The sequence below is a fragment of the Hirsutella rhossiliensis genome (assembly GCF_020360975.1).
Source record: "Hirsutella rhossiliensis strain HR02 chromosome Unknown scaffold00001, whole genome shotgun sequence".
Taxonomy (NCBI): domain Eukaryota; kingdom Fungi; phylum Ascomycota; class Sordariomycetes; order Hypocreales; family Ophiocordycipitaceae; genus Hirsutella; species Hirsutella rhossiliensis.
Genome location: NW_025408667.1, coordinates 3,038,675 through 3,052,914, shown reverse-complemented (window position 1 = coordinate 3,052,914; position 14,240 = coordinate 3,038,675). Strand labels below are relative to the sequence as shown.

General features: G+C 51.7%; 3 protein-coding genes across 3 annotated transcripts; 2 read left to right on the top strand and 1 right to left on the bottom strand.

The window, feature by feature from the left end:
• Positions 1 to 1,022: 1,022 nt before the first annotated feature.
• HRG_00401 (uncharacterized protein) lies at positions 1,023 to 1,631 on the bottom strand (the record flags this gene model as incomplete). The annotated part of the gene is made up of 3 exons (XM_044858872.1): positions 1,023 to 1,034; positions 1,123 to 1,167; positions 1,239 to 1,631. The coding sequence occupies 3 exons, from the start codon at positions 1,629 to 1,631 to the stop codon at positions 1,023 to 1,025; spliced, it is 450 nt and encodes a 149-aa protein (XP_044725272.1).
• Positions 1,632 to 2,245: 614 nt separating this feature from the next.
• Positions 2,246 to 3,511, top strand: HRG_00400 (taurine catabolism dioxygenase tauD, tfdA family domain-containing protein; the record flags this gene model as incomplete). The annotated part of the gene is made up of 2 exons (XM_044858871.1): positions 2,246 to 2,345; positions 2,490 to 3,511. The coding sequence occupies 2 exons, from the start codon at positions 2,246 to 2,248 to the stop codon at positions 3,509 to 3,511; spliced, it is 1,122 nt and encodes a 373-aa protein (XP_044725271.1).
• Positions 3,512 to 4,113: 602 nt separating this feature from the next.
• Positions 4,114 to 4,530, top strand: HRG_00399 (calcineurin-like phosphoesterase domain-containing protein; the record flags this gene model as incomplete). Its single annotated transcript, XM_044858870.1, has 1 exon — positions 4,114 to 4,530. The coding sequence occupies one exon, from the start codon at positions 4,114 to 4,116 to the stop codon at positions 4,528 to 4,530; it is 417 nt and encodes a 138-aa protein (XP_044725270.1).
• Between the last annotated feature and the right edge of the window lie 9,710 nt (positions 4,531 to 14,240).

The window sequence follows — 14,240 nt, the reverse complement described above, 5'->3', positions numbered from 1 at the left end:
ATTGTTATTTAGCATCTTACTAAAGATTATGTCTGCAAAATAGAAGGGGCGACGATTTTCCCTCCAGCTTAGACAGATGCATCGGTTAACTCCCCAGCTCTGGGCCACCGGCAGCACTATTACTCGCCGCTCTAGGGACATGACTCCGCGGCGCGCATCTCCCTAACGATTCTTGTCTTCTAGGAGTCTATGCCTCTAAGTTTTCGTAATTAAGAGTCGCTCACGTCTCCCCCGCTCGCCTACAGAACAAAGCTTACAAGTTTAAGACCAAATTTGCTAGCAAAGGCTTTCTACAGTGGTTTATATATCTCTTTATTTCTTTTAGGACTTGATATATTGTATTCTATAGCCGCGTCAAGCAGTCTCATATAGCTTTTCAGTCGAGTCGATCCATAAGGGAACCACTCTATCGCAAAATCCCATAAACTTCCAAAAGCCAACTGCATACTCTTTGTTACCAAGTGGGTCGGTAACTCGCTCAGGGAACGCGATTCCTGCCCCAAACAACCCCGGCACATACTGCGATCCCTTTTCCGCGCTGAAAAACCGTCCTGTCAACCCATCATGCTCCAGATTAAGGGGTTCTTTCTTGCCGGTTGCTGTAAGCCTGGGTAGTGGATCTCGTTGATATCCAACAGCTTGTACGACATGCGTGCAGCTCGGCAATTCGGCACGGTAAACAGGCTCTTCCTCGGTTGCTGGTGTCCAGAACCTGGTGATAACCTTACTAACCGGGCTGGAGATGAAAACATCGTCATCGAGGTTCTGGTGCGCCCATTCCGCAGCTCGGCCTTTGAGGCCCGTGTTGTCGCGGAGAATCCAGCCATTTTTGTATTCAGCGTAGCTTAGAGTCTTCTGTCGAGTAAACCACTTGACACGCAGGTTCGGGTGTGTAGTTGAGGCGAGAAGGAAAAGATTCATGAGGACAAGTATGGCAGAGTGGGACGCCCCGACGACAGCAATTGTTGTCTGGATTCCTTGAGGTAAAGTTCTGGATAAAAGCTGTAGGTTCAGGGCCGTGTCTAGATGGATACCTGATATGCCAGGAGAGTATGAGGATAAAACGGGCCAGAGAGGCTCGACGGGGCTCGACCCTGTGCACAATATCAGGCGTCGGGTTACTATACTCTCCTTGCCGTCCAATGTGACGGTCCAGAGATTGGAGCACTAGCCGGACAGTGCGCCTCGGTTAGCTTACTGTTCTCCTGGTAATACATTTACAACAACAGGAGGCAAACCTTGTCGAGATTGGCAGAGGTTACTCGCCCCTGATGGCTGTGCACGTCATCGCGGACCCTCAAGCCGTTTGTAAGCATTAAGCATAAGTCTGCAGCCTTGCCCAGCACGCAGCCTTGATCCTGAGGCAGATTGTTCAGCGTTGTGAAGGCATTAGGCACCGGTGCGTTTTCGACAATGCGTCGGAATGGCGCGAGAGCGGTAGCAAACTTGACAAACAATTCAACCTTGGTGTTGCTGGGGACTTGGCGGTAGCAAGCGTTGACGCGGCCAGCGCGAAAGAGAGGATCGATCCAGAGGTGCTTGGAGGCACCGCGCTCGAGGAGGTGGCCGAGGACGGCGAGGCCCGATGGACCACCTCCAACGACAACAGAGTCGACGGCGGTACGGAGCATCGCTCGGCGCAAGTCAGACACGGTCTGTTGAGTAAATCTGATTAAAAACCTCGACGGTTGAGGCAGCGAGATAAATTTTACAAGGGTAGCCTAGCCGGTTTCGGAGCCCACTGTTTCGTCGTAGGTAGCCTTCCCTTATCTCGCCATAACTATGTATGTAATAATTTACGGATACTCTTCCTGAAAAAGATAGGCAGGCAGACTCGGTCTGTACGGTATCTCGAATGCGGGCCGCACCTTGATAGTAACGCTACTTCGGAATCGGCGGCTCGGTTCTAACGATAAGCACGAGCCCGGTCGGCTGATAAAGCTGCAGCATAAAGACCGGGCGGGAGGGGCGCCTATCGATGCGACTCGGATGCCTTGATGCTCCTCCTCCGCCTCTGCCGCAGCGCTTGTACTGATACCAAAACATGCAGCAGTCCGCCCGGTGAGACAGCCCGGTCCCAAGACATGGTGTGGGGCAGGAGCGACTAAAATGACCCCGCCTCGTGATTTCCGGGGTTGAAAAGGAGCGGCGTTTCCACTTCCCAGCTCTGAGCAGCAATTTCATCCCAAGCTTCGAGGAACCCCTTCACCGCATAGACTACAATACGCACATCTATCCCACCACAATGGCTTCCAAGGTAAACGTCAAACCCCTCGCCTCTCATGGCGGCTCGGATGTGGATTTGGGCGCCCTCGTCACCGGCATCGACGTCGAGCACCTCTCTGGTAAGCCATCATACCCGGCAAGGCCACACGAAAGATTGTGATGATGCGTGAATATGGGAGAATACCCGTGAAATCGGTAACCTCCTCGGTAAGATTCTTTGCTCACTCAATTCAGCAGCGTTTCGTCTAATAACATCATTCTAGATGCCGACTTCGCCCTTCTCCGCAAAGCTCTCTTCACCCACCAAGTACTCATCCTTAGGCACCAATCTCACGTCTCTCCCAAGACTCAGTATGAGCTCACCCAGCGCTTCGACCCCGAGGCTCGGGCTTTATATGGTCATGACAAGACCCCCGACACCAAGCGCTCTATCCTTCACCCGGACCTGAAGACTATCCCATTTCAGCCTCAAGTCCAGGTCATTGGCAACGGCTTCATTCCCTCCTACGAGGGCCTTGAGAACATCAGGCTCCGGCACCCGCACCACAGAACATTTCACCAGACCGTCATTCCCGAAGCGGATGATCTCAGCTACACAAGGTTCTACCGATGGCATATCGACGCTGCGCTGTATCATCTTGCCCCCCCTGTCGCAACCACTCTTCTCGCTGTCAAGCTCCCTTCCACGCGGGCGCAGACGCTGAGATATGATGACGGCACTGGCGACGAATTGACGGTCCCTTTAGGGACCACGGCCTTTGTCAATGGGGAGACCATGTACGACATCCTATCCCCGCAAGACAAAGAATTCGCTCGCGGAACCAAGGTTGAGTATGCGGCCCATCCTTACATATGGATGTCTCCCGCCAAATCTCGCCCGACAGGCCTCGGCATGGTCTCTGAGGGCAAAGAACTCTCCGAGTCAGAGCTCCCTCCAATCGACCCTTCGGCGGTTCAGATCCTGCCCATGTGCTGGAAAAACCCTGTCACAGGTCGCCTAGCACTGCAGATTCACCCGTCCGCTGTTCGACGTCTGCACCTTGCCGACGGGACGATCATGGATGACTTGAAGACGGTCCGAGAGCTTGTGTACCGGCTTCAGAGGCCAGGCATCGCACCGGCCATGGTTTATGCGCACGATTGGCAGGAGGGCGATCTTGTCATTTTCCACAATAGAGGCGTCCTTCACTCTGTGGTTGGCGCTTTCGCCGAGGATGAGATCCGACTATTCAGGCAGTGCAATATTGCCGGTAGCGCTTTGCCCGAGGGCCCTGAGTTTATCTAGGCCGCCCGAGTGTAACTTTGATGAGCTTGACTTCATTTCACTTGCGTACCCGCTGTATTGGGCTTCTGCGCTTGGGTATTGTGCTCCGGAGAACCCGGGATAATTCCCCCACGGCTTCGACGTGCCCCATAGCGCCGGTCGCCGAACGAAGCCGCCAGGTCCCGGGTACCGGCCCCCAAGGAGCTACCGGTACCAAACAGTAGTTACCCAGCTAATTATCGTTCTGACTGATCTTGTGCCATATTGAAGGTGGTGGTTGCCACAGAGGCCGTTCATCACTGTGACAAAAAGCGACCGGGCCCTTATCTAGGGGACGCGGCGCATCCCTGTTGCTTTATTTTATGAGCATTGCTATTCGCACACAACAGACACGGAAAGGACGCAAGTATTATTTACATGCATATATGGCTCCTTTCACTCTATCAGGGCATTAGAGTCCCGTCCCCAAAGTAGGGGGAATCACGTGCCTCGCCGTGTGACTATAAATCTCCTAGACCTGACGCCCCCAACAGACTTAATCCGCATGCGATGCTTTTCAGTTTTCACAACCCAAGATCGGCCCACAAGACCCAAACAAGCTCGCCTTCTTGAATATTGATAACATGGCCGTTCAAATCATATCGGACTTACACCTAGAAGTGCCCAAGGCCTACGACTTTTTCAATATCGTGCCCAGAGCACCGTATCTAGCCCTACTTGGCGACATCGGTAACGTTATCTCACATAGGGAAGAATGCCTCGGGTTCTTTACCAAGCAGCTTGCGCAGTTTTGCCTAGTCCTGTTTGTCCCCGGAAACCACGAGGCCTATCACTCAGACTGGCCGACTACTCTCGACGCCCTTCGTGCCTTTGAGCAGCAGGTCCGGACCGACAACTCGCTTGGGGAGTTTATATTGTTAGACCGTGGTGCATACCACCTGCCAGACACGAAAACCGTCATTCTAGGTTGCAGCCTATTTTCCCTAGTCCCACCTGAGAGCGAAATGGCCGTCAGATTCGGCCTCAACGACTTCTTCTAGATTGACAACTGGGGCGTCAAGGCCCATAATGATGCCCATGCGCGGGACCTCGCTTGGCTGAACTCGCAAGTGGCGGAGCTAGAGCAGACGGGTAGCAAGATCGTCATTTTGACCCATTGGAGTCCGACGCGGTATGCCGACGCGGCCGACCCGAGGCACACGGGCAGCCCCATCACTAGTGGCTTCTCTACCGACCTATCGGAGGAGGGATGCTTCAAGAGCCCAAGCGTTAGGTTTTGGGCATTTGGTCACACACATTATAACTGCGATTTCGAAGTTGACCGTGGACAAGATGCTGGGACGTTGCGACTGTTTGCCAATCAGAGAGGCTACTACTTTGCTCAGTCGGAGGGCTTTGACGGAGGGAAAACGGTGACGATCTGTCACGCTACAATGAGATGCGTAAACGGCATTCTAGGAGCGTTGCTCGAGAATAATTGCATTTGCAACGAGTCGGAGATGGCCCGGACAAAGCTGACCAGACACGCCAGTAGAAAATCGAAGTCTTCCGTCAGCACTGCGAACGCTAGACTAATTATCCCGGGCTCGCGTCGTCGACAGTAAACTCTTGAATATAAGAGCCAAGAGAGACGCGACGTGAGCAAGATTGGCAATGAACAGAGAAGAAAGCCTCAATCAGCAATGAACAGGCAGGCCCAGACGCCGTCTCCCCCATTCTGCGGACCTCTCAGGCTCTCACCGTACTCGACTACATCTTGGAAACAAGGCTCGACAATGGCTCGCGGAGCGTCCGACAACGTGAGAGCTCCAGCTTTGGTTGCCACCTCTAAGAGATCCCGTGCATCCTGGGCATGGGTACAACGCTTAGCTGCCAACGCGCGAAGGCCGCAGGAATGAATCTTGAACACAATCAGATCCGGGGTCGAGATATAGGGCACAAAGCCGGGCACGATCTCTTTAAGCTTCTTTGCATCTGCTGGCATGTACGGGAACTTATGAACAGTTAGAGCAGATCTGAAGAGCGGACGAGCTTGTGACCAATTCGCCCAACGCGACTTGAACATGGGCTCTGGGAGTTAGAAGGGCGCAGACTTGCAATTCCGCAGTGACATCAATTCGGATCCAGTCCCCGGATGGTTATTTGCAGTGGAACATCTGAGTTCTCTAAATGAACGGCGAGTTGGGGAGTGCCAGTAGCCGTTGCTTGACTCCGTGTGGCGCATTATAATGTTGCCGATGAAATCGACATCCTGTTACGCCTCTACGAGAACTATGTGAAGTGCAAAATACCTCCGTTGTTCTACCTTTTGGCACGCGCGTCCAAAGAACGAGTCCGCCGATGACAGCTACCCCGGTATCAGAGTACTCGTCGATTCTTCAATGTCGGCAGCAGTTCACTGGAGCTCTAGTAGACTGAGCATGGAGACTGATGACGAGGCAAATAAAGGTCAAACACAGAGGGATGGAATCGAAGGAAGGATTCATTATGTGCAAAGTAAAAGCGACCAGCAACATGAGATGGCTATATATGTATGTACGCGTGTTCCTGGAATCGAACCTTTAACTTGATGGCGAAGTCTGCAACCATGGCTGGGCCAAATTCTAGGGAAACACCGTGAGGTTCTTCTAGTCATAACAGGACAAGCCCTAGAAGTTCCCTGTTGCAAGCCACGGAACCCAGATCATCAAGCATAACAGCCGCGCCTGGGCGGCAATATGTGCAATGTTAGAGGCGAAGCTCCAAAGTATTGCAACAAAAGGCCCTCGAAATGGTCAACGTCCAGGTCGCCGCACAGCAGGCGCTCAGAATGGTCTATCAAGGTCGCATGAGAGACCGTCATACTCGTCAGGAAGCGCTGCGACGCTGAAAACTGTCTTTGGACCACAATGGTACGGAGGGCCGGCGGCATGCTCTGCACAGGGGACCGAATTGCATGTGCTCCCAAACAAGAGCAACATGACAAAATCTCCCTAGTTCACCCGGGTCCAAGTTGTCCAAGGTCACAAGAGCACGGAGGAAGAGCCGAGGCAGATGAGGGTTGTGTTCTAGCCAACCCAGTAGACGCTAGAGCCGGGTCCAAGTATGGGTTGACTGTACAATTGCTCCAACGCACGCCGAGATCCTTAGCAAGCGAGACCTGCCAAGAAGGGCCCGGGGCCGAGGAACAAAAGCGTGAGAGGCGAACGATTGGCGCCGTGGCCTCGACCTTGATTGGATCTCGGAGTCACGCAGTAGCAGACGATGCGGCCTAACAAAACCTCACGCCAGATCTGGAGGCGCGGCTCGGGCGGCAGAGCACGGAACCGGACGAAGCTACCCGCCGTCGACATGTTGGGTCAGGCTTGGCATGAGACGCTCGAGCCGCGCGCTTGCTGCCGTGGTCGCATGACCAGGTGGTGAAGAAACGTGTCGTGAATCTCGTGATGGATTGGATGCCGTTTCAGTCCAACCGCCCACTGCGACAGTGGCTACGACGCCTTACATTACGTAAAACCCACGCGAGACACCCTCATTCTTTCGTTTCTTGCTTCCCCCTTTACCCACGACACGCGGCAACGCCTAGTCCAAGTCCCATCTGTCTCACGGCCAGCTGTCGAGAAGCATGCCCGTTTCCCCGGAGTCGTTCGTAGCAACCATCGCTCGAACGCTCAACTCGGCTCAGATTCCATGCGTCCTTTGGGGCCACTACTTACTCAGGGTCCATGGCGTGCCTACGGCCATCGCGGTTCGCTTCCCTTGCTCACTGCCCAAAAGTGTTTTTCGGCGTTGGCATGTCATGCTTTCAGTCGATGGACTTTGTTGTACCGGATTGCGCTTTGGCAGAGGCTCGAAAACCCTCAGCCTACTTCCTAACCTTGCCTTATGTCGGGAAGACGAGTCCTGCTCGGAATACCCCAAAATATGGTATCATTCGCCGCCCTCTTTTACTTCTATATCGAGTCTTCGGAATCTTCGCTAGATATATTTCCCCAGTCCTGGGTGCTTTGGTTACGTCTAGATGACTCGCCTCTCTATCTTACTCAAGCCAGCCTTCCACCATAGTACCTCCTTGCCTCCGATAAGGCCTCCCTACCTCCACGTGGCCGCCTGAGCCGGGGACTCGTCGTGCTTAAGGCGCATATTCTCTTATAGGTTTATATGCGTCTCTACGCCCGCGACTCGGGCAAGAAAGTTGGATCCTTTTAGATTGCCATAGTAGGCTATATAGAGCGGTATGTTGACAGAGACGGCTTCCTCGACTTAGAGTAGCTACCTAAGCCGCTGCGAACTGCCTATTGCGATCTTAAGGCGGATGTAAAACCTATAGCGTAGTGGCTATAGGATCTAAGAGAGGCATTAGGAGTATTCCGACGGCCATACTTTATAATCGACGTCAATATCCATAGGGCGATCCGCTATGCTCCGTTGTCTGCGAGCCATACCTCTCTGGGAGGAGTTACCTTTGGAAACGCATTGAGGATATTCCTAGCCGTACAGTGTCACGGCCGATGGCAACAAGATCCGCGTTCCATTCCTTCCGCCTTGTGCTTGTTAGGAGTTTTAAGCAAGAGCCCCAGTCTCAATGCGAAACTGGTGAGCGTCGAGGAGGCTCTCTACCGACAGCTGAACAAGCTGGCCGCCAATGCGGTGGTGAACTCCCTGACCGCGTTGTTGGAGTGTGACGTCGGCACCTTGTATTCCGCGCGATGGCCCTGGCTACTGACACTGATAGAACAGATATTAAAAGAGGCATCGGTAATCCTCATGTCTCTTCCGTTGCCCTGTCAGGACCTCAAGGCCAAGTTTACGGACCAGAGGCTGGGATCGATGGTGGAAGCCTTTGCTAAAGGACATGCCTGCCACAAGCCGCACATAATGCGAGACGTCATAAACCGGACCCCTACGGAAATGGACTACATAAACGGGTTCTTAGTGAGAAGCGGGACAAGACTGGGGATGGAGTGTCCTATCCGCACGTACACCTTTCTCCTCCATGTCCCACAGTATTTTATCGATATAACTCCCCGCTGCAGAGAGGTGAAGGATATGGGCAATGGCACGGTGGATGGCCAGAAGCCGAGGAGAAGGGAGGGTCGATTATCCGGGTTTCGGTGAGGTAGAGTGTGCGAGTAATGGGTAGGGCGGGATCTCGTACCAGAAATAAGGGGAGAAACGACCTGATTCGGTAGGTATACGGCTCTAAGTCCGACGCCAAAGAAGTTATAGAGACCGTGGGTAAGAGTGATGGCGTTACGTGGCCGGTCTATATCTATACCTTCGATCTGATGTATAATACCGTTGTTGGATATATTGAGGATTGCAAGGGCGGCCTTTTTAGAAGGATCCTGAATAGGCCAGCTTCGACAAAAAATTATTCCCACCAAGGAGACATACTAATTGGGAACTTGAATTGGTTCTCGTCAGAGAATGTGGGAGGATGTGAGCTACCTCCAGAGCATCGAATGGCTTCGTGTCTTCCCGGAGTAAGTTTCCGTCGTCATCTCGGGCATCATCGCTATTGCTTTTAAAGCGCTTTAAAGCTGCTACCTGGTCGAATCTAGGCGATACCACGCAGCGATGACGGTCGCGAACTAGGCATGCACCTCGAAGGGTTGATACTCGGTCTAGCGTTCCAGCAAAATCTGTCACACCTCCTTGCATTCGTTGAACTGCGGAATGGTACGCGGGGGAGGGCTGGGGAGTCTTTTTCGCTGAAGCTTTTACTAGGCGACGTTTAGCACAGATCGGGGGGTAAGGAGATCTATCAGCCAGCCTCATAGGGCAGAAAGAATTCTGCGAAGTTGAATAAGGTCGAGCCAAGTTCTGCCTCTAGGTCTTCGTTAAAGTCAAAAAGTTCTTTATAATCTATTAAGAGCGTCATTAAACCAAAGAAGGCCCGCAAGAAGTTATCTCGAGATTCCTCAGTGCGTGCATATTCGTAGGTGAGGCGCACGAGCAAAGGGCGGTTATATCGACGGCTTCTGTTGTCGCTGCTGCTGCTTTTGGGTTCGAAATGGTTGACTATGTGGTAGAATCTGCGACTAGCCTGGGTACGTTGATCCGATCCCAGAGGTAGCTCGGTAGAGAAATCAATGACGAGCCGAGCAGTGGGGAGGCCGGCACCCACCATGCTTAATTATAACCTGAATTTGCTTTTATGCTAAGCACATACGGCCATACCTGCAGGAACATAAATACCCGATCCCGTTCGATCTCGAGCTGTCAAGCCTGCAAGGGGCAGATTAGTAGTCAAGTCGGTGACGATTGGCGAACACCGGCTGCTGTATGTTTTATTTTTTCCTCTACTCATTCTAATTTTTCCTCTTTTTATTCTTTGTTTTTATTCTTTATTATTTATTATAAACGGTAGATAGAGCACATCGGTTAGCGCTATAATAACTTATTACTTACTATACTTAAGGGAAAAGGAATTTAAGATGGCGGTGGAGAGGTGGTGTTGGACCCATTCTGTTTTTGCTTAATGGTGTGACTAGGGAGCGGAAGTGGAAGTGGTTAGCGGAAGTGGAAGTGGTTAGCGGAAGCAAGACTCGAGGGTCGAGACAGATTGTTGAAGGTCAGGAAGACGTGCGAAGCCAAGTTCCATCGTTGCAAATCGGCTGCCGCTTTCGGCCGCTTTCCCCTCCGGGAAAGGCGCCTCGCTCACGGGTGGACGCAAATCGCAAGCGCCATTACTGTCCTCGCGCCAACTATTCTGGACTCAGCTGGTAGAGAAGTAGGGGAGTGGCGATCGCCTGTCAAGTCAAGTGCGTTGCCAATCTCTCCGAGACTGCTCCTCAGCCAGGGGGGTTACGTTGATTGGGAAAAATAATACTTCACATTCCCGCTATTTTAGTAGGAGGCTTAGGTTTTCTACTTTAATTCCTCGGATAAACGCACATCCCCCGCCAGGTCAACTTAATCAACTATCCGAACCATCGCCATTTCATCATTCTGAGGTCCGTTTCGCTGCTTGTTGCCCCGGACAAGGCATCTGCAAATTTGATACTAACGACTCTGGCGATGGAGCCTTGCTTGCTGACGATGGTCTCGATGCTTGGCGGGTGCTGGGGACTCGGTCCGAAGAGGAGATGATACAAGGGGTTCGGGAACGCATGGTCGAGGCTGTGCGGATCCGGCCGGTCGGCGCTTACTTGAGCGGCGGGTTGGACTCTTCCTCCGTCGCCGGCATCGTCGCTCGTTCATCATGCGTAAAAAGGCCAAGCTCCAGAGTGAAGGTGGTGCTCACTGGTATTTTTCCTTCCCATAGCCTCGCACACGGCTCCTCCACGACTTCAGCCCTGGCGTTGGCCCCGGCCACATCCTAACCAAGTCTCCCCTGGAACGGACCGCTATCCGTCCTTCCGAGATCCCAAGACCCTCCTGACCGGGGCGATGATGGATGGCCGGGCTCCGAGAACATGGTCAACAAGTGGCACCCTCTGCACACATCCGTGTATGTCTGGCTGAAATCCTCCCTACCGACCTTCATTCCACGCTATTGATTGCGTAGTTCGTCGTCCTGTCGCAGCGGTTCGGCGTCGAGGCGGCGAGGCCGCCATCAGGCTAGCAGTCCTTACGGAGTAAGATATTGCTTCTTAGGGCACTGTACAAAGCCAGCTGGAACCAGAGATCCGCTGCTTGCCCATCTCAACTCAGCTTTCACCCGACCCAGCAGTCTGTTCAGCGAGTCACCCCAGCCTATGACGCCCTTTCTTGTTTGGCTTGAACTCGAGTCAATCACTTCATCAGCAGCATTACATAGCAGGCATCCGATAGTAAAGTAATGGGCCACTGTCTAGCTGCTATGGCTTCAATATTTATCTTGCGTCTCGAGAGGCTCCTATAGTGGTGAATGAGTCGAAGGGTATGATTTCATGTTTTGGCATGAGAAGCGAGTATCTCTTACTCATGTTTCTGCTTGAACGGCATACATGACATTCTGATTCACTGAAAGGTGAGGGAGGAATGCTATCCCGATTCTCGCTTATGACTTTGATAGGACGGCTGTTTTAGGTGATGCAGATCTTCTTTGTCTAGATCAGTCGGTACAATGTAGTGAGAGATGCACATAGTTCGTGGGGCCATTAACCAACAAATCATTAACTTGAGCCAAATTTCCTCCATAATAGACTCTAAGCGTACAACCTTGAATGCTCAGGCTTCGTCTTACTGATAAACCTAGTCCCCCGAATCACCCGTGCCCTGGTTATCCACCTCTGCTATGCGCTGCTCGAGGGCACGATAAAGCATTCGGTCGATCGACGTAGTGTATCCAGGGGCGAACTACGATCCTCACGGGTAGGCTCAAACCCTCATAGATCATCTAATGGAATCTTGCGGGCGGCCTCGGCTACTCCACCGAGGTCTCATCTCAACTTAGGAACGCACTACTCGAATATTCACGATTTAGTATATCGTCTAGCCTATTCCTTTAAATATCTAAAGCTGCGAACTGCCAACATAAAGGAATCTCGACCACTGAGAATCCTCATGCGGTGTGGATGTGGCTTGCTACCTATTTATTATAACAGGAGAAGTATCACATCCCCTGTCCTTTGCGTTAGGGTACATCACTGAAGTAGGATCTCACGCCCCGCTTTAAATCAGTAGCAGTGTAATATAAATTGAACCAGATGGGTCGCAGAGCAAATGCATATTCTCAGGCCTCAAGACCTTTGAACGGGACTCCACCCTTCTACCCCTGCATTACGACCAAGATAGTTGCTGTAATCTTCAAACCAGTGTTTCACCATGACATATCAACAGAACTCCATGCGATAGGCAGGGAAGGAACTAGTCTTTTATGGGGTCTAGACAAAAAGACACTTAATGACTTGGAGGTAAAGGCGTAGTTCGTTTGGAATCACTATGCATAAGCTGTCTGATGTACCATTAGCAAGTAATCGACTTCGATTCGCAAGTCATAATGCTATTATTTCATAGCTTAGCAGCTGAGGCAATGAGACGAACGGATTCCAGAGTACATGCATGTTGACTGCTTGAGCTACCGTTTTTAAACTTCAAAAGTAAGCGCGTCTCCCTTCACTTAGTCTACCTTGTGTAGCACTTCTCCTCTGACGTTAGCTTCGTCGTGCCGTACCCTCCATTCTACGATCAAGGGAAGTAAGTCTTGGTCTGAAAATATCGAGTCAGCAGCCCTTTCCTTTAAGCTAACAATGCGCGCATTAGATTAACAGGGGCCTATTTGTCGAAGTCCCGAACTATGAACACCGTTACAGCCTACCGACGTTCAACTCTTATGCTAGAGGGTGGAGGTCAAAGCGACCTCAGCAATCGGGCTATCGATAGACGACAAACATTCGAACCAATCGACTGGCCGGCATTTAAGGAGAAGTGCGAGCTGGAGCGGAATCGGACAGCAACTTCCGACGAATTTTCCGAATTTTATCTAGAGCCCGAATACGTTGGGTTCTTAGAAGGCCTAAGGAGAATATGTACGGTTTTCCCGTATACGGACGCACAGTGGATAGTGGCGGTCTTATTCTTCGCCGGGAGTATATCATTTATCGTCAGCTCCTCTTTCAAGCTACTACCAGTTATCCTTCCCGAAACGGCCTCTGGTGGCGAGACGCGTCTTGGGTTTTCGGTTGCTGTTACAACTGGTGCAGTTATATTCCTCCTCGGTGGCAGCTTGGCAATATTCGCTGCTTTCAACTCAAACCGGAGCTCTGATAGTGACGGCCGATTAAACAAAGAAGAAAATCAGCCATCGACGACCAAATACTTTCCGCCTCTGCTGGGGAAGAAAGAGTGGATTTGGTGGCCGCCTTGGGCAGAATTCAAATCCCTTTACCTGCCGAACCCAGCCTTCCAGGCGGGTCTCATCTCAGTTGTCGGGGGCGTGATCCTGAATAGCTCAGCGATAGCTGGTTTTCCCAGTATACTCGGCGATCCTTCTTCACCCGACTTCCCCTCAAAACTCCAAAACGCTGTCCTTCTCCCTCTGGTTATTGGCGGGGCATGCCTTGCTGCCGGGAGTTTACGGTTAATTATACTGGCCCAAACGAGCTGGTATAAGCCCGCTATCTTGTCACTGGCTTGGCATGCCTCATTCTGGAATATGGTTGGCGCAATATCGCTGTCTTTGTCTGGCATATTTACTCTGCTGACCCCAGGAGAACCTCTCATGTCTGCGATTGCGTTTACTTCCGCTACCTGGTTGTTCTTGCTTGCTTCGTATCTTCATTGGCATATGATTATGGCATTTTATCCCAGATGAAACCACGCAGAGTCGCAGACTGCATCTGTGGCGAAGCCGGCTAATAATAGCCGCATATTTTGCAGCCTCGAAAAACAAGAGATCGGTTTAATTAGTTCGAGAAGGCCTCTTGTTCGTCCGGTCACGAGGTAACTGTATGGGCTTTCTTATGTGTTCTACTAGTGTTTCGATCCTAAGGTATGTCGGAAATTGGATGACGACCTTGATTGCAGGTATCCGGTAAAGGGGGTGGACAACCGCGGGAAGCTCAGTGGGCGCAATCAAACCCGTCATTCATTCCGTCACCCCGTAGTTTCAACACAACTCTGGTGCAAAGCCTTCTTGGCTACGTCTTGATACCTCTTTCCGATGGTTTTCTTTATCCCCTTAACTTTCTGGTGCATGGCTGGAGTCTTGCTATTTACCGGGTCTGCTTCAAGGTTCGAAGCAAATTCTTTGCTCAACAATCCTGGGCTAGGAGTGCGGCAGTGCGACATCCGTCTGCATTTTTGGCTTCTCGTCTCATTTCTTTGTGACCCCCTTTAGGAT